Source organism: Chiloscyllium plagiosum, chromosome 6 (assembly GCF_004010195.1).
Source record: "Chiloscyllium plagiosum isolate BGI_BamShark_2017 chromosome 6, ASM401019v2, whole genome shotgun sequence".
Classification (NCBI taxonomy): domain Eukaryota; kingdom Metazoa; phylum Chordata; class Chondrichthyes; order Orectolobiformes; family Hemiscylliidae; genus Chiloscyllium; species Chiloscyllium plagiosum.
Window position 1 is genome coordinate 16711303 of NC_057715.1, and position 24110 is coordinate 16735412.

At 37.6% G+C, this 24110-nt stretch overlaps 1 protein-coding gene and 1 long non-coding RNA gene across 5 annotated transcripts in view; one reads left to right on the forward strand and one right to left on the reverse strand.

Moving 5' to 3' along the window:
- Positions 1-2740, forward strand: part of LOC122550497 — a 53057-nt gene extending 50317 nt beyond the window's left edge. Inside the window, exon 3 of the long non-coding RNA XR_006311864.1 lies at positions 2662-2740. This is a non-coding gene — a long non-coding RNA (uncharacterized LOC122550497). The remainder of the gene's footprint in view (positions 1-2661) is intronic.
- The window catches only part of clybl (citrate lyase beta like), a 154948-nt gene continuing 130844 nt past the window's right edge, over positions 7-24110 (reverse strand). The window contains exons 3-9 of one of the 4 annotated variants that reach the window (XM_043691293.1): positions 17958-18165; positions 9857-10045; positions 6782-6883; positions 5717-5810; positions 4983-5150; positions 1434-1558; positions 7-355 (exon numbers count right to left, since the gene is read on the reverse strand). In XM_043691293.1, the coding sequence (XP_043547228.1) occupies positions 260-355; positions 1434-1558; positions 4983-5150; positions 5717-5810; positions 6782-6883; positions 9857-10045; positions 17958-18165 (982 nt within the window). In that variant the 3' untranslated portion in view covers positions 7-259. The other 3 variants (XM_043691294.1, XM_043691296.1, XM_043691295.1) reach the window with 3 other exon arrangements.

A 24110-nucleotide genomic window follows, 5' to 3' on the forward strand; every position in this document is an offset into this window, starting at 1 on the left:
GGGGGGGGGGGGGATAGCTATGTACAAATGCTGTACTCAGGAAGAGAATTTGGTCTCACAAGACCACAGCATCCAAAAAAATCTTTTCTTTCAAATAACAACTGTATGGATCTTAGGTTATCATATTATTAAACATCACTGCCGTTTCTGCAATGACCTCCATAACGCTTCCCACAAGCAACTAGTCTCTATTGCTGTTTATTGCTGTCCATGGCATTTGCCAAGCGATCTACGGTAAAACTTGTCTCCTCTTGAGGTTTCATGTTTCTTTGATGGTTGAGGTCAGTGTAATGATGTTCTGTGCCTGCTTCAAAGATGGCATGTCGATCATGCTCCCATGAAAAGTGAAGGCTCCCTGGCATAAAGAGAAAGAATAGAAAGAATAAAATCTTTTTGCTTCTCTGAACAATGAGAATTGACAATTTCACTGTCGGATTTCCCTTATCTTTGGAGTACTGCAAAGTCAAGTACTTGAAGACCGAAAACATTAATGCTAAAGTATTATCTTGCACAATCAGAGAAGAGAATTAAATATTATCAAGTCAGCAAATGCAAATGCAAGATGCATTTTGGTAAAAAGACACACATACATTCTATGTATGGTGTTAAGATTGGGCACGGTTTATTTACAATTTACTACAATTGGCACAATCGATTATTAATTTCATCTAAACCTACAAATATTTTCCCATACATACTTCAAAATTAATAGCGGCATACAGTTCTTAATACGTAGCTTGCAAATAAAAAAAAGACATAATTATTCTGACATTCAAGCACATTTTATTTTGCATAGGCTTAAATTTCACAGAATGTAAATTAATAGTAAAGATTTGCTTCTGTATTTTTTCAAGATTTATGAATTGATTAGCCATGCAACTAAAGAAACAAAAATGTAACATTTTCTTTCATGCCGACAAACATGATTTCGGACAAAGAAAATCTTCTAAAGGAAGATCCCAAGCTTGGGCAACTGTTGTGGTGGATGATGAAGATTATCTGGTGTTAAATAGTTCCTATGGAAGAGATCGTAGGATGGAAACATAAGGTTCTTCTAAGATAATTAACTGACAACGCCGCGATTACCACAAATTCTTCCTCCAGGCTATCCTTAATCTGAGCATCAGTGGGACAAAGCGGGAGCAGACTGTGGATCACCACTGAAATATATATACAACAATAACCCACAGAGCAGGAAGCACAATGCGATTCAATGATGCAATAAATTAGGAAAGCAATGCGACATCACTAATTTACTTCTATTTGCCCCACTAATGGGCCTCAAAATGTTTTAATCCCATTTAAAGAATTTAGCTCTCATACAGAGATTAATGTTAACATTCAGTTGCAAAAATAGCAAAACTTCATTTGGTCATTAACCAAACTATTCAAATAATTAAACAAGGATGTGGCGTGCAAGAACAAACATTCACCTTTCCCAGTTTTTGATATTCTTCAAAAGCTTCAATCAGTTCCCGAGCCCACTTTACTCTCTCAGGACTTGGTGAAAACGCTTCTTGTACAATTGGAATCTGCCTGGGGTGAATCACTTGTTTACCTGAACACAGGTAACACATTAGAATTTATTATTCTTCCATAGTACTCACAAAGATGTATTTTCAGAAAAACACAGCAAATATATTAATTCTGAAGTTTTGGCTAATATCTTGCATGCATCATTACACAGGCCAGCTGTGGCATTTTGTCACATCCATCATCCTCCCCAAGGGCATGTGTTTCTATTTTATATATGCCGGCACAGGTACATCTTCGCTCAATGTGTCTACTCGAAGGTGTTGAATAAATAGGCTATTCAGCAGAATTAACCTTTAATTTAACATTTTCAGAAATGTGCAATTTGTACTTAGTAGTATAAACATTGTTATTTTGTGCTCTGCAGTTGAGAAATATCTGTATACATATTTTACAACTAAAAGCATTAGAAAGCTTTGACCACTGCGGACAATTGTGAAATTGAAAAGCTTTCTCTAAATGTGGCAGGTAGATTTCTTTCTTGACTAGAATTACATCCTCTAAAATTCTGTGTTGAATTCACTGTTGTACATGTAATTTACTGAGCTGCACAACTAATGTTTATCACATAGCTCAATATATTTGATTAGAGTACACCATGCATTCAAATGACCATTTCATAATACCCATAGGTTAAGCCGTGACTGTTGCATTCCAAAGATCACCTCATGAAAGGAGTGGGCTAACACAGTTACAATCCTGGAATTTCAGTTAAAATGTAAACATTTAGTATCTTAAATTGGAGACTTCCAGTTGGTGTCAACATACATACAAAAGACAAAATTTGATAAATTTTGATAAAATTTAATGCAAAATAAACAATGTTGGTTGAATTTCAGAACCAAGTGAATTTACTAGAATTTCAAATATAATCAATATGTATTACTTCCTATGGATATACGTCTATATATGATAGTAAGCTTGATTTTTTCATTTATATGCAGTAATATATTATGCTAAAGATTAGTGTATTTGATTGCATAAAAAATATTTGATGAAGATTATATGATATACAAATTCATGGATTTGGTCCTGTAAGCATCAAGATACAAATCACTATTTTGATTGATAATCTTGATTAGATATTCAAACTTACCTGATTTCACTGACCAAGCTTCTTTTTGCTAGTGGTTACAGCAACAGCAGCAGATATCTTCTATCTCCACGCACAGTTCAAGAAAGTAAACAGAAAAAAAAACTGGCAGGATCAACTGTGTCCAAAATCAACAGAGTGCTTCCAACCTGCTGACCATGGGACAGCGCAGCTGGACATCCTGAACATTTCCGAGATTCACATTACTTTACCTCCCAAATCAAAATTTGAGTATATTGCTTGGTGGGCGTGATGATGTGTGAATCGTGGGGAGATGTTTTAATAAACAAAACAATTAACTGGATGCTTAACGTATATCTGAGTGTTAGTAAAATAATCACTGGACACTGCACTTGGTAATCATACAATATACAATATTCTTTTCAACAAAATAATTACTTTGATTATTGACTTAAATAATCTTTAAGTCGACTTATTTTGTTAAATTCTTCACTAATCCAATCAATAATGAAAATAATTTGACTGCACAGTCTCAAATAAAAAGTGAGAAAATACACAAAATTATTAAGTTGTTACTTAAGCTTGGTTCTGTTAGTTCGTATCCCAGATTCTACTGACTGAAGCAGAGAATCATTTTTTTTAATGGCACCTGCAAAATGATACCGTACAAAATTGATTTGTGGCAACACAATATGTGAATACCTGATTTTAAAACATTCAAGTATCTAGTTACAAAACCATCCATCTGAATGGTCAATCCAAATAACAGACCATCAATAGCAAATATATTTCAGTTTCTGCAAACCCTCAAAAATATTCTTTGCAGCAGCCATAAGTGTATTTTAACCAAAATAAGTACTAATATAAAGTGAAATTATAGATATAAAAGGAACATACAAGTATTTTTTAAGGGAGTCTAGAATAACTGGGTCAAAGTATCGGTTAGGTTGTTTTAAATAAGTGGCACTTTTAAAAACTCTCATAAATTCATAATGATGGTCAAAAATCATGTTGCTAATTTAGCACAGAATTGTAGCAATCAATTGCAATCATAAACATGGTAACATTGTTGGAAACCTGCTTCAAACTAGTTTCTCTGGATTTAATTATATAAACTTCAAAATTTTCAAAAGTGAAAAATTCATCATAAAACATCAAACTATATTCACAAAAATGTTATTCTCTTCATGAAGAAAGTGCTCACTTTTGAATGCAATGGGGTGATATTTTGTATAGCCAAAAAATCTAGATATCAAACATGAGCAAAGAGTGTGAAAATAAGAAAATATTGCTAATGCACAATTATTGGTATCTAAGAAAGTACATCATCCTACATAGTCATTCAATGTGTCCTGTTGTTGATATTGTTCATCAGAATCACGCTGAAAGAATGATTTTATGGTTTATTTTTAGTTTGTGACTGGGGCAAAACTGCTAAAATATGAGCAGTCATTTCATATTTATGAGTTTGTTTTAACGTGTAGGACTAAGCCTTCCCTATCCCAAGCTTCTGTACAGTAAGTAAATTAATTACAAACTTTAAGTCATTGGCATATGCTGTTAAATAATATTCACATGCATTTTTCAGGGAGAGTTCACATCAAAATTAAATGGGAAGGAAAAAGTAACAAAACAAAAACATAGAAAATAAATGTACAGCAGACTTGAGGGGCTGCAATCCCTCTTGGGTAGTTTATTTTGCTTAATTTTAATTCTAGGATTCTCTGATTTGTTCCTAGAAGTAGAACTTTAGCAATTGGGTTTCCAAATGAGGTTCACAGCTACATCCTCTCTCAGATGCTTTTTGCTCGTGTTTTCAGGTTTACTTCATAGTTTAACTTAAGGCTGAGAGTTCATCGTTTTCGTGCGGTTCTCTGACCTTAACTCTCAGAAGCCATTTAACATTTTTAAATACTATTGCATAAAATAGTGCTTTGTTAATATTTTTTGTTGGTTGCTTAAAATATATTTTAAAAAAGACAACTCAAAGTAATTAGGAAAACTGAAATCACAGTTTGGTTTGTAATCTCACTTATGTAACAAAGCTGAACAGTGGAATTTTCAAAAATGAGTAGTTTATTTTGTTTAATTTTAATTGAGTAGTAAAATTGATATAACCTGTAATAATTTAAGTACCTCTCAAAATATCCATTAATGTACGTTTCTTATTAAATAATAATTTCATGTTAAATCATTAAAACGTGAAGGTTTGCATTTAAAATTATTAGCTACTTCAAACTCCTGGTAAGTAAATATTACATGTCATCTGTTAACCTTCCTTATCAAAAAATATTTGTAAAACGTCATCTCTGAAGAACCATACAGACACACTTTATCCATTACCATAAAAGGATTTTTTTTTAAGAGGAAGAGCATGATTAGTTATAAACCATACCGGTGAACCCCATCAATGCACCCTCTCTTGATTGCTTGCAAAGGCCCTCATCATCCTTGTAGTCAATATAGACAAGATCTATGGCTTGGAGACCAAATGCTTTTGCCGTCACAACAACCTTCTGCCTTGCGTAAACAAGCTCCTGAGCATCTTTAGTTCTGGTGGCACCTGGAAATAGTGGAAGAAAAATAGCTGGAGCAACTGATCTATTTCTGCAAGAAAATTATTTCACAAGTCTTTTTAAAAATTGTTGCAGCCTGTAAGTGAGATGGATTTCTTTTTCACTAGCTAATACAGAACTATTTAATACTTTGAAATAATCACATGCAAAATGAATTACAATAAAAATCTTTAAAAGATAGTTAATGTTGAGAAAGGCTTAATGAAAATATTTCTCGTAGTTGCTATTATTGCTTTATTTTTCACATTTTTGACTACTGACAATTTCAGTTAATTAAATTAATAATTTAAATACTGAACAAATTCTAACACAAAATGTTCCCTTGGAAATTGGAACTGGGAAGAGTGAAATATTGTATGAGTTTGTTTTTGAAATTATAAATTAACTATATTCATTTAAAAAAAGACAGAAGAACAATGGATTGAAGCTTGACTTCAGTGATGACAAAATAAACTCACTTATTTATTATTTTGTTTAAAATAAAATAACCGACAAAGAAAGAGTGTGTCGGGAGGGGACAATAGATACGTTAAGGTAAAGAGCTATTTCTCACCTATGCTGGCACAGAAATCATCTGAGCCAAATACCACTCCATCAAGTTGGAAGCCTGCACGGCCGCCAAGGTGCTGTGCCTCTTCACATCCAGCCTTCAAGAAAAACAACATTTAAAAATTTCTGATGTCGACAGAATATTCTGTTCATCTGGTAATTTACAAATTGAGTTTCATTTGCTACAAAATCACAGGAGTCAGCAACCATTCATCCTGAAAGAGGGGCTGTTAAAGCTTTTTTGTCTTGAATTCTTAAGTAAATGTAAAATTCCAATTTGCAAGATCTTTGGCTTACTAGGAAAAAGAAATGTCATTCAATTTAGAAAAAAGGTTTTACACTAGCTTTTTTTTCTTGTCAAATCTTTTATGAAAAGTAAAGTACAAGCAAGTATAAACCTCCACAATTCAAAACTGTGGACTTGTTCACTTACGTTTCTTGTGGCATTTTGGTTAGCATACTTCAAGAAGAATTTGATTACGAACTCGTTTGGGAAATTGCAAATTTGTGATCAAAGAACACAATAACCATTGCGTAAACTTACAAATAACTTACATGAACAAAAGGTTAAATAATTTAGTACGTATTTTGATTTCAGTGATGACAAAATAAACTCACTTATATTTAGAACCAGCTGCTATCTTTATGATTTAAATATAACCTATTTAAGTGTATCAGTGGTCTGTATAATATTGCATATTTCTGTTCTTTATTGAGTTTCTAGTTAATTTCACACATTATTATTTTTAATGTTCTTAAAATAAAGCAAGTTGTTTGCCCATAAAATAATTTATAAAACAGTACTTTTGCTTAAATTAATTCTTAAAATTAATCTTACTTGCATGCTTTACATACCCCAACATTTTCACTGAATGATCCTTTGTAAATAAGATTAAATATTTATTTGAATTTGTATTGCCTAGAGTGAGTTTATATGAAAGGGCATACAGTTTAACTATACTCACTGTAATGTCTTAATTTTTAAAGAACTATGATAATAGAAAACTTAAACATGCAAAAAATATTGACTGTGAAAACAAATTATTTCATTTGAATATATTTCTGATACCTTGAAATTCAGCAATCCTACTGCTGTCTCGACGAAAGTTATTAAATTCATTGGTTCCTTTAATGTCCGGCCCTTTGAGTATTTTGCAAATCTGTCTGCAAACTAGAAACAGAAAAGTTTTCTTCCAATTAAAAAAAAATGGAATAACGAGAGAAAATAATTTGTACTTCAATGTCTTAATTTCAGTTAAGTCATTTTATATTTTCTACTAGTACAATTTTATTCCCAACACATATTTAGAATATACTGAAAATGAAGCTATATTTCAAACATTTTTTCTAGACATTAAATACCTTAAAGATGTTTTGAAATAAAATTTACATATAGATTTTATAAATCTCACATCATTAACACATGGATCCATGTTGATCTACAACCTATGAGTAGTTCAACATTCTCATCTAATTTATTGATTGGTGGCACCCTAATTCAATACATGTACAAGTAAAAACAATTGCACTTTAATATACTGGATTCTAGCAACACTTACAGAAATGAAAATCTTTCAGTACTTTGCTGTTTTTACGTATATTTTACACTGAGGCAACACCAGCGCTCATAGTGGAGTCATTTAATTTCTGGAGCAGATTTGAATTAAGCAGAACTATTATTAAATACACATAATATGACATAAAGTCTCATAATTCAGAAAGGCAGGGATTACAAGGGACAAATCCTTTTGCCACTTTATTATGCTGGTGGTGTAATTCTCAAACGAAGAATCAGACTCTCAGACTGACAAGCTCTGTCTTCAGCTTTTATATGATATGATTTCCCCTAATACTTTGGGTTTTAGTTTGGGTGCCATAAATAAAGCAGGTTTTTCTCTTTGAACACCGAGGATTGGAAAAATTGTCACCAATTCACAGCCCGTACTGGGTTGTCAGTGGGGTATCCCGAATTTCAAAATCTATCATCTGGAAAGATACAATAGCTCTTGCACACTACTCTTTTTTTTGCTTTCAGAGGCAGGATTAGAGTACAAAATGCACTACATTTAAGTTGTAATCATCATAGTTCGGTGGTTGATGAAAGTATCTCAGGTAAACCAGTGAAGACAAAAAATGACATCTGAAATGTAAAGAATATTTGTTTGCTGAAGGATTTCAAGTGAAAAGAAAGGGGAATTTTAATCATCTCCCCATTCAATCTCAGTTGGGTAAATCATATCTAAGAGATTTGCATAAATATAAACCATCAAAGCCTTTTCATCTTCAAAGGGGGTTTCGGGACCCTATAAGCTTTGTACTGTAATCATCACAGGTCACAACCCTGCAGGAGCAAGGCTGCTATGGCAACATAAAAAACTAATGCTACAGGCTTAACATAATATTCTGGTTCATAGAAAGGTGCAGTGACAGAAATGTCTTTTATGAACAGCCAACTTATTTTACAACACCTGAATTTCACTTTTGACTGCATGAAGTCTCAATTATTCTTATTAATTAAATATCCTGAATGCAATTAGTTTTGGAATTTTTTTAATAAAAAGAACTATTACTTCATTTTGTCACACTATTTTCACTACATTCCCCACACCAATCCAAAAGGTCCTTTTGTTTGAGCAAACTGCAGATTGAAACCATAATTCATCTACAATGAATATTAAAATACAAAAAGAAGCTCTGGTAAACATGTTTGAATTAATTTCATTTTCTCTCTGAAAGAGACGATTAAAAGTTTCCGGCTTGGTCCAGTGTTCACTGCACTGAAGTAAAAGAAAGAGAAATTAGGGAGGAGAAGTAGCAAGCCTCAGCAATTCTTTCAATTCCAAAGCACACCCAATACTATGTTGGCAAGAATGCACACTGTTCAGGATTTGCGGTGGAATTGTTTCACAACAAAAGAGTCAGAGTTACGCTTGTTATAGTCCAATAAGCCATGCCAGTCAAACAAGTGCCCAAAGCTAGGACAAAGGAGAGCAAGAGATTCTCACACAATAGACAACAAGTAAGTCCATCTTTTAGTTACAAATCAGCCTCCACGTTTATTCTTGATATAATTTTTTCCCCCAAGCAGGCAAAATGAACAGTAAAGGGATTTGGTTATGCTTGCAATGTGGGAGAATGAAAATGGGCGTGTTCAAACCAGGAATCCCCACATGAAACTGAAAATTAAACGAAGGATGGTCAAACAGAGTTATGTACTGACCAAATGTTGTAACCTTAACAGCAGAGAAGTGGGGCAGGGGGGTGGAATGCAGCAGCAGTGACTGGTTGCATTGTGGGGCAGTGGTGAGGGAGGGAAGAGTAAAGTAGGCCTATTTAATAACAGCCACTATCATCTTTGTTGCAAATGTAGACAAACCACTTTTCACTGCTACTGAATCTTCACACTTAGATCTTCAAGCTCTGTAGTCATTGCAAAATTTAAAAATACTCAACAAAAGACTGCATTTCAGTCAGGTTTTAGTGGGTGAATTTATTTATATTTCCATTGTGAAAACAACTGCAGTAAACACTTCAAACAAGTAAGTGTTTGACTTGTCAGTCATAAAAATCAGAGTTAAAGACGCTTTTATAAACTTTTATAAATGGGTCTGCTTCGATCCTATTTAAGATTAACTGTTTCTATATTTTATAATCATCCTTATTTATTGAAAGCATGTTAACGTAATGAGGGCTATTTCAAAGTTGACTTAAGTAATTTGATGTGTCTCCTGTTTTTATTTCAGGGCTTTATGGGCTTAAAAAAACCCAGCCATGAAGCAAAAACGCACCTGCTAGCAATTAAAAAGGAAGAAATACAGAACTATTCAGGAAATAATATCTGTAGTAATTAAAAACAGTGGTTAAAAGCTTCCTGTTCATTTCTCTGGTTTGCCCCAAGCACAGCCCCTTATATTCCTTTTCCTCTTTCTTATTTAACCCCTCTCTCTCCCCCTCTATTTATATGGAGTGATATTCATTCTTTACTTTCCCAATGCTGGAGGGTTACTCTCAATCAGAGCTGGAACTGTCAAGGGGTGTGTGGTTCAAACTTTCCTGACCTGACCCCCACTCCCAACTCCCTTTAGCCCAAATGATCTGGCATGTGATCAAAGCACAAGGCTTTGCCAAATCTCAGCCAACTCACCCATTTGATTTCTTCGACAGTTTCCACTTTAGGCAGCATCAAGGTTGGCGGAAGTTCTTTAGATTGCAAGATAACTTCCATGTCCAGCTCAGCCAGGCCACTGGAGACAGAGTTAATTCGCACACACAGATCTGTGCGGCCTACATGAGGTCGATTGAGTGTCTCTGCAATCGTTATCCGGGCTTCTTCCTTTAACCATAAGAAAAATCTATTCTCAGCAGCAAATTGCAACCTTAAAATAAGAACAGTATTCAACAATTTACACTGCCTGTGGTAGTCGCTGGTAAACAATCTCTCTCTTCATATATCTTGAACATGGATTCTGGCAACTATATGCAGTAAATGAAGTGCATTACAATGCAAAATAACCTATAAAAATTGTCAGTTTTAGGCTTGCTGTATTAAATTTAATGACATCTGTTTCAATTATGCAGTTATCTTTGGCCCTGGATGTTTGTGGACCAATAAGAGACTTGACAACTGTTTCAGTTAATTCACTTGACAAGATTCTGGTGACATTACTTTTGTGTAATAGCATGTATTTGAATTACACAACACAATAAACACACTGCTTATTAGGAGAGGAGAAATTCAGTCAAATGTTTGGGCAAAATTGCAGAAACGAAACAAGCAGATGCAAAAACTATGCCAAAGTACAGGGGAAAAAAATGGCAATAAGATTTGAAAATGTGGTCTGAGTTAAATGGTGTGAGGAAACAGTAGCTTACAGTTGTCAGATCAGATCAGAAATGGGCACATAAAGTAGCTTAAGACAGCTCTGCAGAGTCACTGATTTACGGGGGTCTAGGCTGCTGATAATTAGGGTAAGCACAGACATAGAATGAAGTGATGGCTCTCTGCAGTTCAAGTGAAAAGAATAATAAACTCCAAGGTTAATGAAACCTGAATCAAATAGCCTTGAGCCTGGTATCATCACACTTTCATGAAGGGCTAACACATGCCAGTCAGTGGGAGGGTGAAGCTAGAACTAGCTGGTGATCATTATTATAATGCACAAAATGCTGCAAGTGAAAAAGTTAGATAAATAAATGTGTATAGGAACCTGCAGACCAATCCAGATGTGACTTTATAAAAAAAGGAAAAAAAAAGTACAGTGCAGCCAAAGTGACGGCTGTTTATTATCCATGCCACAGATGAAATTGAAAAATCCAGCTTCAAACAACCAATCAAATCAAACTTCCAGTTCCAATATAAATCACACTGAGGACGAATGTAAAACAGTTACCTTGCACCTCAGGATTGCCAGATAGTTAAACATTTCACCCTTCAAGTTCCAAACACGCTCAATAGCCAAAATTTTGAAGTTTTCCCAGAAGGACCCAGGAATAACTGCAAACAAATTCAGTTATCACAGAATCATGTTGTATAGGAGGAGGCCATTTGGTCCATCGCGGCTGTGCCAGCTGTTTCAAAAATCTATCCAATTACTCCTGTTCTTTCCTCATATCCCTGTAAAGCTTTCCTTTTCAAGTGGTTGTCAAATACCTCTTTTTTTTAAGTTACCATTGAATCTGTGCCTTCACCCTTTCAGACAGCACATACCATATCAAAGCAACCCATTACAGAGATGAGAGAATTTTGTCTTTCTCTCAGATGGCTGCACAATTTTGGAATTCACTTGCTCGCAAAGCGTTGGAGGCAAGTCACTGGATATTTTTAAGGTGGAAGTAGATAGATACTTGACTAACAAACGAATCAAAAATCACTAGAAACAGACAGGAATGTATAGTTAAGGCCATAATCAGATATCCCAAGATCTGAATGGTGAAGCAGACTGGAAGAACAAAATAGCTTACTCCTGTTCCCAATTCATATACCATGTTAAAAAAAACTCTCCATCTTTCATTTTGATTTACTTTGGGAAATATACAATACATGAACAACAAACGATTCCTTTCATAGTGAGAGTAAAGGATGTCTGTAAGCACCCTGAAAGGCTGTTATAAATATTTGAAGTACAGAGAATATATTTTTTCCTAAGGAAGCAGTGGTCTCACACAAAGTTTCAATGATATTTTGCCATTCAGGGCACTGCATTAAGTAGGTTTCCTACTCTGCACTGAAAAATGTTCCTTTGCCTATTTGTTTGTGTATAAGATGGATATAACTATGACAAAATAGATGTGAAATACCCATCAGAACCTATGGCTTTTAATAGGACCTGACAGTAACGGGAGCTACGCTGAATCATCAATCTGGCTGTTTGCTGCAGCAGCTGAAAATGTTCCTAGTTGGATGTTTTAGGTAATCTCAAATGGTCATCTTCATTAGGAATGATCCTGATATTCAGCCAAATGGACATTTCCATCATTGCCAGGCAGAGACACCCAAAGCAGATGATATTGTTCCCACAGCGATGCAATCTGCTGTTCTACTGCAGACAATTTATGTGACATAGCTAGAAATCAAAGCCACGCCAGCCCAATCAAACTTTCCTTTGAAACAATGAAATCTCAAACCAAAATACTCCATAATTTCCTCAATATCTATGCTTAAAACTGCATCTCTGAAATGCACTTCCTAAGACCCAGTACTTTCTCCATAATATATTTCCGCATCCTAAAATAACCCTCCACACTTCTACAGATTTGTTCACATTATCAACCTTCTGCAGCCTATGCAAGAACTGTCTCATTGTCTGAAATCTTTGTTACCTTTTTTTAAACAGGTTAAGCATAGGTACAAGGGGCTGAATGGCCTCCTGCGCTGCATTATTTTAAAATGCATGATTATAAAGGTAAGTATAGTTTTATGACTCATGTCTCTGATATACAGGTCAAATTCCCACAATGCAACACTCTCAGGGTGGTGCCAAGGTAATACATAGTCTTCCCCAGTGAATAGCACTAACGTATCCCCCATCATCACCTCTTGTTTTAGGTTCTGACATAAGAAACACAAACCATTGCTGTGAAATTCAATTTTTAGCTCTGTTCCGTAACCATCTAACAGCACAGGAGGACCAGCGACTAATAAATATGTTATTGTGCTGACTATCACGTACAGCTGTGTGCTGATGAAAAGCCAAGAGACATTATGATTTCTGCTACCATGCAGCCACAAACACCTGGAGCAGAATAAGGCCCTGTGCTGATGGGGGAAGTAAGGCTGCACTGGTCCAAACACTGAAGACGGCAAAGATGAAAGATGAGAATTCACGTGTAGCCGTACAACAGAGAGAAACAAAAAAAGATTAATCAGCAGCCATTAGACCCACTAACCAATCAGCCTTGTGCATTCTGAGCTCCTGAATGATCAAAACTGCAAAGAAAACAACATCCGTCCACTTTCACACTCCAGTGGAAATAGTGGTCCCTCACGGCAGGGCTGCACAGTCGCACCATCTGGAGAATAAATCGTGTGTGAAGTACAGTATAGTTTGGGACCAAAATCTGTGGCGGCAACTCAGCGGTTAGTTCATTAGTTCCAAACTTCCAGGGATTAGTCCGGCATCTATTCTGCTGTCAGAAAGAATAAGACAGACAGAATGCAAAAACTTCAAGGAGGACTGGGACAACCAGGGAGAGTGGGGAGGAGGGGTGGGGAGCAATCCTGGAGCTTATTTTCAAAGTACAGATACAATAGTATGCAACTGCCCTCAATTCCCCATCAAAAATGAATTGCCACTATCACTGGTACTAAACAAAATGATTAATTTAACTAAAGGATATTAAGCAAGTCACAGAACTGAACAATGTTTCATTTCTTCAAATGGAAGCTTATTCATAAGACAGTATCACACAGTATGAGTCCACAATGTAGTGGTTGCATTACAATAGTATGCTCATGGGCTCTTAGACTAGTGTTGTCTGACACTTCAAGTTGTCATTTACATATATGATAGGAATTCTTATTTTCTCAGTTAAGGGAGAGTCACTCAATCTCAAGATAAAGCAAAACAATAACGTTCGTATATATAAAAAGTTAATTCAGTGTGGCACAGTGATCAGCTGAAAATGTGTTGCTGGAAAAGCGCAGCAGGTCAGGCAGCATCCAAGGAACAGGAGAATCGACGTTTTGGGCATAAGCGCCTTTCCAGCAACACATTTTCAGCTCTGATCTCCAGCATCTGCAGTCCTCACTTTCTCCACAGTGATCAGCTGAGTAACCACCCACACTAGAACAGATTATCTGGTCATTATCACCTTTATGCTTGTGGGTTCAAATCCCACTCCAGAGACATGAGTACACAAATCTTGACTGATCTTCCCTGTGTAGTACTGAGTGTGTGCTGGTGCTGCCGGAGACACTGCCTTTCCAATGAGATGGAAAATTGAATGTGGACATGACAAAAATAGACTGACCCCAGTCAATTTTGCAAAGTTCTGTTCATTAATACCTTTTTTGTATTGTATTATAATAAACACCATGCAAGAGGAAGTACAGGAGGGATTGACATGCTTGAAAGTGGATAAATAACCAGAGCCAGGTGAATTATAATCCCAGGTTATTAAAGGAAGGCAGGGAGGAAATAATAGATACCCTGAGGATAATTTTCCAAGCTTCACTAAATATAGGCATGGTACCAGAGGACTGGAGATCTGTGAATGTTGCACCATTGCTTATCCAGGGTATCAGAGAAGGCCATCTAGTGAGACGCTGGTCAGTTTGATTGCAGTGTGGGTAATTTATTAGTATCAAAACTGATACCTAGAAAGGCATGAATAAATCAAGGACAGTCAGTACAGCTTTGTTGTGGGTTACAAGGAGGAGTGATGAGAGTCATGCAGTGGATGTTAGACTAGATTAGATTACATTACATTACAGTGTGGAAACAGGCCCTTCCGCCCAACAAGTCCACACCAACCCGCTGAAGCGCAACCCACCCATACCCCTACATTTACCCCTTACTTAACACTACGGGCAATTTAGCATGTCCAATTCACCTGACCTGCACATCTTTAGACTGTGGGAGGAAACCGGAGCACCCGGAGGAAACCCACGCAGACACGGGGAGAACGTGCAAACTCCACACAGTCAGTCGCCTGAGGCAGGAATTGAACCCAGGTCTCCGGCGCTGTGAGGCAGCAGTGCTAACCACTGTGCCACCGTGCGTTGTCTGTATGGAGTTTAGCAAGGCATTTGACAAGATCCCATGTCAGACTGGTCAGAAGAAGTGGCAAGTGGAATTAAATTTTGGTGGGGGGGTGGAGAACGACTCTACTTCCTCAGACTGCAGATATCATGGATAATCATTCGAAAAAAATGCTACTTACATCACAGCTGGAATTTTTTGTATGGTTTTAGTCACTGTGTTACAGGAAGGGTATAATTGTTTGCGACAGTACTGAGGAGTTTTACAACAATGTTATCAATGCTTGAAAACTGAACTACTCGGAATGATTAGTCAGGACAGGGTTGTTTTCCTTAGAACAGAGGATGCTGAGTGATGACTTAATTGAGATGGTCAATACTTTTAGGGGACCAGATAAAGTAGAAAGGAAAGACCTGTTTCCTCTGATAGAGAGGTCAAATACTGCACACACATAAGGTGATGGATAGAAGGATTAGAAGGGACATGAAGAAAAGCATTTTCATCTAGAGTGTGGTAGTTTTCTGGAATTCACTGACGGGTTTTATGGCGAAGACAGACACCCTCAACTTGTTTAAGAGTGATTGATTTGCACCTGAAGTACTGTAACCAGCAAGATTATGGACCAGGGGCTGGAATGAATTGGCTATTTTTGTTTCAGCAGCTGCAGACAGAATGCACCAAATGGTTTCCTACTGTGACATAACTTTTCATGCTTCAACCGAAAAATGAGGTGTCAATCTGGTGAAGGTACAAGACAGGACCAAACCAAGTAGCATGCAAGCAATCTCACAAATTACAGAGTCATAGAGTCATACAGCATGAAAGGAGACCCTACAGTCCAACAGGAGAGAAGGGTCCATGAACCTGTCCATCCTCAATGGTGGGTGAGTCTAATATACCAGTGTAAAAAGTCCAAGCTGCCAGGTTTGCAACCATCTTCAGATGGAAGGGCCGAATGGATGATCCTGTTTTGGATGGTGCCATGTTGATGGAAGGTAGAATATGGGAGCTTACCAATGGTCTAGAACTATGAAAAGCTATAATCAGTACCATCCACAAGATGGACAGCAGCTGCTCTCCAAAGTTTCTTCAACAGCTACTTCCACAGACTGCAGTTAATCAAGAAGACAGCTCGCCACCACTGTAAGGTAAATGATCAAAAACTTAGGTTTTAAGGAAAGTCTTAAAGATAATGAGAGGAGGAAAGCTCAAAGAGCAAATGCCAGAACGGAGGGTCTAAAAGTCTGAAGGCTAAATGGGTTATATACATATTAGTTATACATGTTGCTAATACAAAATACTCACTAAACATCTCTGCTTTTTAAAAAAAATCATTATGTATAAAGCTGCCATTCCTCGTTGCTGAGCTGCTTCGCTTTGCTTTTACAATTCATCTTTTCATGGATGTTGACTTTGAAAATGGTATGTAGGTTTTAATCGGGTCCTGGAGTGGGTTTGAGTAAATTGCATTAGAGGTTGGCAGTTGAATTAAAAAAAGAGTACCAAGTAAAAATTCAACAGAACAGTTTGGCCTGTGTTGGACAGAAACACTAAAATGTAGTCAAGAATATAAAGTGTATGGAGTATCTTAAAGGAGAAGAGACAGGTGTGGAGATGGAGAGGTCCAGGGGAGGGAGTTCCAGAGTTTAGGGTCTAAATTACTCAAACAACATAGGTTGCATTATACAAGATTTATTACAAATCTGAAAGATCTGTGGTCAGGTAGCATTTTCAATACCTGCATCTTTCAAAATACAGAGCAACACTCTAGGAACTCAGTACTGCTTTGTGGGATTGTGATTGTTCTGTATTGCTGGATTCATGGGCACTGAGAATTACAATATTTGCTGTTTAATGCTTTCAGATACAGACGACATAAGAACACAATAAACGGTAGCTTCACATTCTGTCAGTGGGAAATTATGTCACACAACCATCACTCAGCAAAAATAATGACATGTCAGCACCGTCATGGGCAGGAAATAAGTCTGTTCACCTCTTGTGAGACAGCAGAAGGGCAATAATCCACATGTGCTGATTGGACTAGTATAAATTGATCAAAGTGAGTTAATTCAGTGCAGATTTGTGAAGGGTATGATATGGCACAGGCACTGTGGGCTGAACAGTCTCCTATGCTAAATCATCCCCTTGTGACTCTTGCAATTTGCCTGTCTAGGAAACAAAAAGGCACCTTTAACTGAGGCAGATCTGAGACACTGCTGAAGAGGGACAATCGAGGTATTAGTTTTCTTAAGCACTGTACTTCACTTTTCCTAAATCATGGGGTGGTTTAAAAAAATCCTGGGAGGCAATAGCCAAGCACCAGAAAGGTTCTGTTGATCAATAATTGGATGACAGGGATTTGAGAAATGATTGATGGAATCAGGTGTGGCTCAGTGAGTAGCATTTTATCTCTGAGTCAGAAGATTGTGGAATCAAGACCTACTCCAAAGACTTGAGCACAACATCTGGACGCGTACTCCATTATTAGAGCTGTTGTCTTCCATCTGAAAAGTTAAACCATGGCCCTAACATCCTTTCAGGTAAATGATCTCATGGGTTCAAAGAAGAGTCACCCTGGATTCAAATGTTGGTTCTGCTTCTCACCCACAGAAGTTTCTCCAGCACTCTCTGCTTTTATCGAAGACTTCATGGGCACTACCTTAAAGAAAAACAGGGATTTCTCATGAGTGCCCTGGGCTAATATTGCAGCTCTAACATAAATAAAAATGTTCTAAAAATATCTGGTTGGTGCTACATTGCTGTTTGTAGAGTTTTCTGTTACTGTGCAGATGTTCTGCAATATTTCCTTCATTACAATGGTGACAATACTTCAAAAATACTTCATGTTGGTATTGAGGGATCCTGAAAAGGTGCTGTATAAATGCAAATCTGTTTTTGAAAATCAAGAGCAAAAAGGTCACCTGTAAGAAACGTAACAATGTAAAAGCAATCTTTTACAATGCTGCACTTTTCCAGTAAGCTCACAGTCGTATCTTGTGCTACCATATGTTTGCATTTTTATTTGTGTGCATTATGCAGTACCTTCTTGTTTAATGCAACACCATCTTCACAGTCGAGGACAGCACAATCTACATCGAGACTGGTTATCTTGTGGAGTTTCCTTTCATCATTCCCAGGTACATACAGCACAGCTCTCCGAGGCACATACTTGCGTTTGGTGTTTGCACTGCAGGTATAGTGACAACACTCCACATGCCCGAGAGTGCTGCATGACTTGGCAGAGTTTCTTCTGGAATAAAGCAAGGGCGAATGTCATTGAACATTCAAAGTCAAAGGAAAACAGGCTTCAAAACATTGTGTACATTTTAGAAAACTAATTATTCATGTAGCTCATGGGGAAATATCGTAAGTATCAGCAGTGGGATGTTATCCTCAACATATTATTGATAGCACACATATAGTGGCATTCTGGGTATTAGCTAATTGGTTAATTTAAAGAAAATGCTTTGTGTATGTGTGTAGCTCACGGGTCCTCGATTAAGCAAATTATTTACTGAACAATTATTATGACTGTACAAAATGGAAGCAGGCAAAGGTGGAGGGAATAGCATGAAACTGGACAGCACATGAGGAGAATGGGCAAAGGGACAGGATAGGATGATAAGTGAGAAGAAGAGGGTTAAAGGAATTAAGAGTTTCATTTATATAGCACCTTTCACCTTGTTTTTACAAAGAAGCAATCGTCTGAAAAAAATTCACACTGTGACATATGAGGAGGTTATTAGTACAGGTGATTAAAAACCTACTCAAAGAGATAAGTTTTAAAGAGTGGCACAAAAGAAGACAGAAAGGCAAGAAGGTTTAAGAGAAGAATTCCAGAGCTTAGGTTCTGGACAGCTGAATCAAAAGAGACCAGAAATGGAGATTCGCAGTGACCTTACAAGAGTTCACAACTGGAGGATATCACAGAGGAATGAGGCTATGGCAGGACGTGAATGTAAGGATGGGAATTTTAAAAGGTATTATAGGCAGGCAGTCAATGTAAGCCAAGAAATTGAGGAATGAGGGTGAGTGGGAGTGGATGCAAGTTGTGACATAGGTTACAGAGTGTGGATAAACTGAATTTCATAGACGGTCAAAAGCGGGAGGTCAGCCAGGAGACCATTAGAACAATGAAAACTAAAGGTACTAAAAGCATGGAAGTGCACCACACAGACAGAGGCAGAATCAGGGATGGATGGTATATGTGCACAGATGGCAATGTTGGTAGAGTAGATATTGGGAGAAGTAGGGACAGAAAGTGTAAAATTTTAGTGCTTAGGGTTCGATTTTATGGGGATTGTTTTGATATCTACGAAAAGGGGAGTGGGTCAGGAACAATTTCCCTGTTCACAGGGGAATGGCTGTTAGAATAGATCACAGTCATTGAAACTTTGGCATTTAGAAGATTGAAGATTTAGAAGGCTGAGAAAGGAGCTATTTCTTCACGGAGAGGCTTGTGAATCTTTGGAATTCTCTATCATCGGTAGCTGAAGATGCTTAATCACTCAGTATATTGAAGGTACACCTTTTGGGAAGTAAGAGACATGGGGATAGAGTGGGTAAAAATCAAGCACAATTTAGTTGATTACCAGACTGGCAAGCTGGTTCAAAACATTCCACAAGATTTCCCTGGAAACTCCTTCCAGAAGGGCACTGTGGGTCTACCTACAGCACATGGACAAGGAGGTTCATGAAGCACCTCATAACGACTCTCTCAACTAGAGACAGGAAGTGCTGGTCAGTTTGCAATGTCTGCATCCCATGAGTGAATTTTTTAAAAATCACATAGCTTTCTGCTATTAACCATATTGCTTCAAGCTCCTATTACTGATCACCTGGCATGCCTAACTGAGTGAGCATCACCTCTGATACCAATTGGAAAGCATTATCTGATCAGATGAATCCTCACTGTCAGTCAAAAAACAATTCCCATTGTACAACATTTTTACAACTACTAAACAAGAGTGCTCAAAGAAAAAGAAACTATTGTCCTTATTTTCTCTTATCCTTGCTCACAATATTGGTCTTGTGGATTTCTGGGAGTTGTTGGCTCAACTTTAAAGTAGAGCATCTTGCAAAACACTGTATTGTGTATTCTCAGCTTCAAAATGTTAAATTTAAATGCAGCAATAGTAGTATGACAACAACTACATAATCTGTTTCACTAATGTTGATTGAGCAATAAATATTAACCAGGACACACCAGAGAACCTCTGTGTTCTTCTTCAATTCAGTGTCCTGGAATGTTTTAAAACCAGCTGAGGAGCAGAGACAACATTGATTTAATATCCATCCTGAAAGGCAGCACCTCCAATATAGCAGCGCATGTGATATACAATTTACTGACTGTGTACTCCCAGTCAGTGCTCAGATCATGTGGACATATCACAATCACAGACCTTTTTCTCTGTGGTCCCAGAACATATGTCTCAGGGTACTTGGATGCTGGAAATCTTAAAGTAGTTCTAGACTCTGAGGTTTCCTTCGTGTCCTCTGACAGCTCAATCTGACAACCAGAGGACACAGGTTTAAGGTAATCTGGTGGCAGATGAGAATAATTTACTTTTGCAGCAAGTTGTGATCTGGAATGCACTGCACTGCCTGAAAAAGGCAGTGAAGCAGATCCAACAGTAACTTTGAAAAGGTAACCTGCTTAATACTTGAAGGGGAAAATTTAACATGGTGATGGATAAAGGGACTGGGACTAATTAGATAGCTCCTTCAAAGAGCCGACATAGCTGTTATGGTCTGAATGGCCTTCTACTGGGCTGTAATATTCTCTATCTTCACATCTGCTCATCTTGTTTATGTTCCTGGGAACAACACACTGTTTATATGAAACTTCCAATTCACCAGAAGCAACCCTCTGTGAGAAATCTACTTTATAGATTACATGGCGACAAATCTGTAATACTCCTTGCTATGAAATAGTATTATGTCACTGTCTGTGCGTACACAGAAAACCTCAAAGGTTTACAGCACAGACTAGCAATTGAAAACTAATTTCACTGCCCAGTTTCCTCCCACAGCAATACATCTTGGCTCAACTCAAAATAATGATCCATTTTTGCTTTAAAAGATGCCATGTTATTTCTCTGAAGTATTCCCAGTGAGAAAACATGGTATATTAACAGCTCAGAAGAAATGTTGCCTCGCCTGCTGGAGTAATAGTCTTAAATTTAAAGTCACTCATCACTGCCTCCCAAAGCACAGGAAATGGCCTTTTCCTTTTTGCCCTAATAAAATTCGTTTAGAATTTTAAAAGCTCTATTAAATTGCTTGGTCTCCTGTACTGCAATGGAAGTACTCTCAGTAACTTGAGCCTCTCTGCGTAACAATCTTGCTTTATCTCCCTGAACCTAAATATATGATCGCCAGCATTTCTCCAAAAGCTTTTTGAATACATTTCTGTGAAACACGCTTGGATTCAGCCTCTGCTCTAGAAAGAAAGAATCTGCATTTATATAATACATTTCACGTTCGCAGGACATCTCAAAGCACTTTGCCGTTAATGATGAACTTCTCATGTGTAGTCATTGCTATCGGGTAGGAAACACCGCAATCAGTTTGTACACAGCAAACTCTGACAAAAAGCAACCAAATTTTTTTTTTTTACGTGATGTTGAGTGTGGGATAAATATCGGCCCCAAATTCAGAATTATTACCATGCAGAATGAGGTAATTCAGCCCATTGTGTCTACACCAGCTCACTGAATGAACAGTGCACCTAATGTTATTTCCCTGACTTCTCCCCAACCCTGTAAATTGTCACTTTTCAAATAATAGCTCATTCCTTTTGAACAATTCACCTGAACAGGCATCCGCCACATTTTCAGTCACTTAGCCTAGTTCTGGACCTTAGCTACTCACTGAGTTAAAAAGCTTTTTCTCATATTGCTTTTACTTCTTCTGCCAATTATTTTAAATCCATGTACTCGTATTCTCAATCATTTCACCTGTGGTGATACAATAAGTCTCTCCTAATCTATCCTGTCTGACTACTCATGATTTTGAACACCTCTACCAAATTTTGTCTCAGTGTTCCTCTCATAGCTGAAGTTCTTCAACCCTGGAGCCACTCTTGTAATTCTCTTTGCAACCTCACTAATGCCTTCAAATCCTTGCTAAAAAATGACTCCCAGAACACCATGCAATACTCCAGAACAGCATATAATACCCTACCGAGGCTGAACCTGAATAATGCCCTATAATTTTCGACATAATCTCTTTGCTCTTGTACTCTATGTCTTTATTAATAAAACCAAGTGTACTGTATGCTTTATTAACTTTTCTCTCAACCTGCCCTGCCTATTTCCATGACATATGCACATATATATCCAAGTCCTTCTGCTCCTGCACTCCTTCAGAATTGTACTTAATTTTAACCAGTTAGTTCAGTTAGTGGAACTGCTGATTTGTAATGCAGTGACACCAATGTTGAAGGTTCAATTCCTGTACCAGCTGTGGTCACCAAAAAGGCCCTGTCCTCTCAAGCTCACGCCTCACCTGAGGCATGGCGATCCTCAAAAAAGAGCAGCTGATGGTACTCCGGGACTAAGACAAATTTCACTTTCAAAATAAGACATAAATTCAATAGGGAATTCACGAGAAGTGTCTCTACCTTGAGAGTGGTGAGAATGCATAATTTGCTACCAAATGGAATTGTTGGGAGAAAACAGTTTTAAAATGTATTTATGGGATGTTGGCATCACTGATTGAGCCAGTATTATCACATACTCCTAGCTGCCATTACGAAGGTGACACCAAGTTGCCTTTTTGAACTGCTGTGATCCATTTGGTGCACATTTGCCAAAAATACAGTGAGGGAGCGATTTTCATCTAGCGATAATAAAAGACAGTTATTGTATTTCCAAGTCAGATGGTGGATGGCTCGGAGGGGAACTTGAAGGCAGTAGCTTCAGCTGTTCTTGTCCTTCTAGATGGAAGAGGTTGTGGATTTGGAAGGCATTATCTAAAGAGTCTAATGCAAATTTCTGCTGATTGTCTGCATTGCTGCTACTGAGCGTCAGTAGTGGAGGGAATGAATATTTGTGGATAAGTGTTTCAGGATTGGAAAAGGTCACTTCAGAATGACAATTTAAAAGTAAAGCATTGTTGTAATGAGAACCATTGTTGATCAGGCAGCAGACGGGTAAATCACTTTTGGTATGAGTTAGGAAATCGGCAGCAGAGTTTTGAATGAGCTCAAATTTCAGCAGATTCTAAGAAAAGAGCCTCAGCTATAGTCCTGTGTACCATTCTGGACACCCAGGTTTTAGGAAAGATTACAAAGAGTTAGAGAGGCTGCAGAAGAGGTGTTTCAAGTGATGAAGGACTCCAGTTAAGTGGAGGAAGTTTGATGAAGAAAATGTTTCCTTTGATAAGTGAGTGAGCAAATAGAGATCACAGATTTAAATTAAATTTAATTATTTTAAAATAATTGCCAAAAGAACTACAGGAGAAATGAAGAAAACTTTTCCCCACGCAGAAAGTTGTTCAGAACTGAAACACACAATAACTTCACAGAGGCTGGTATCCCATCACCAAATCACCCTTTATTACATATGGAGAGCCCTTGAGACTGATTCAGCTCCCTCACAGCCAGCTCTCAGAGTGAACAGGATGTCTGCCACTCCTGTTTTTATCTGTCAGCCAGGGCACCCTGATTGAACCAGACTAACAGCCCCAATCAGGGAACTTGTATTTTATGAGGTTCACCTAGGTGACCTCATTACAATCACTCCATCCCTCCCTGTTTAAGACTTGAGGACATAGGCTGGTTCTCTTTTTCGTAACTTCTCCTAGGGCGTTTTAGCACAGGGTCAGGCTTCTAAAATCTGCCTCTTATACGGGCGATGTGCAACGCACAGTAGCTCGCATCTTGCACCCAGAGTGTCTCAGAAGAAACTCATTCTCCTCTTCAGGTGGCAAAGGTGAAAAGGCAACATAGAGTCATAGAGATGTACAGCATGGAAACAGATCCTTTGGTCCAACCTGTCCATGCCGACCAGATATCCCAACCCAATCTAGTCCCACCTGCCAGCACCCAGCCCATATCCCTCTAAACCCTTCCTATTCATATGCCCATCCAAATGCCTTTTAAATGTTGCAATTGTACCAGCCTCCACCACTTTCGCTGGCAGCTCATTCCATACACGTACCACCCTCTGCGTGAAAACGTTGCCCCTAAGG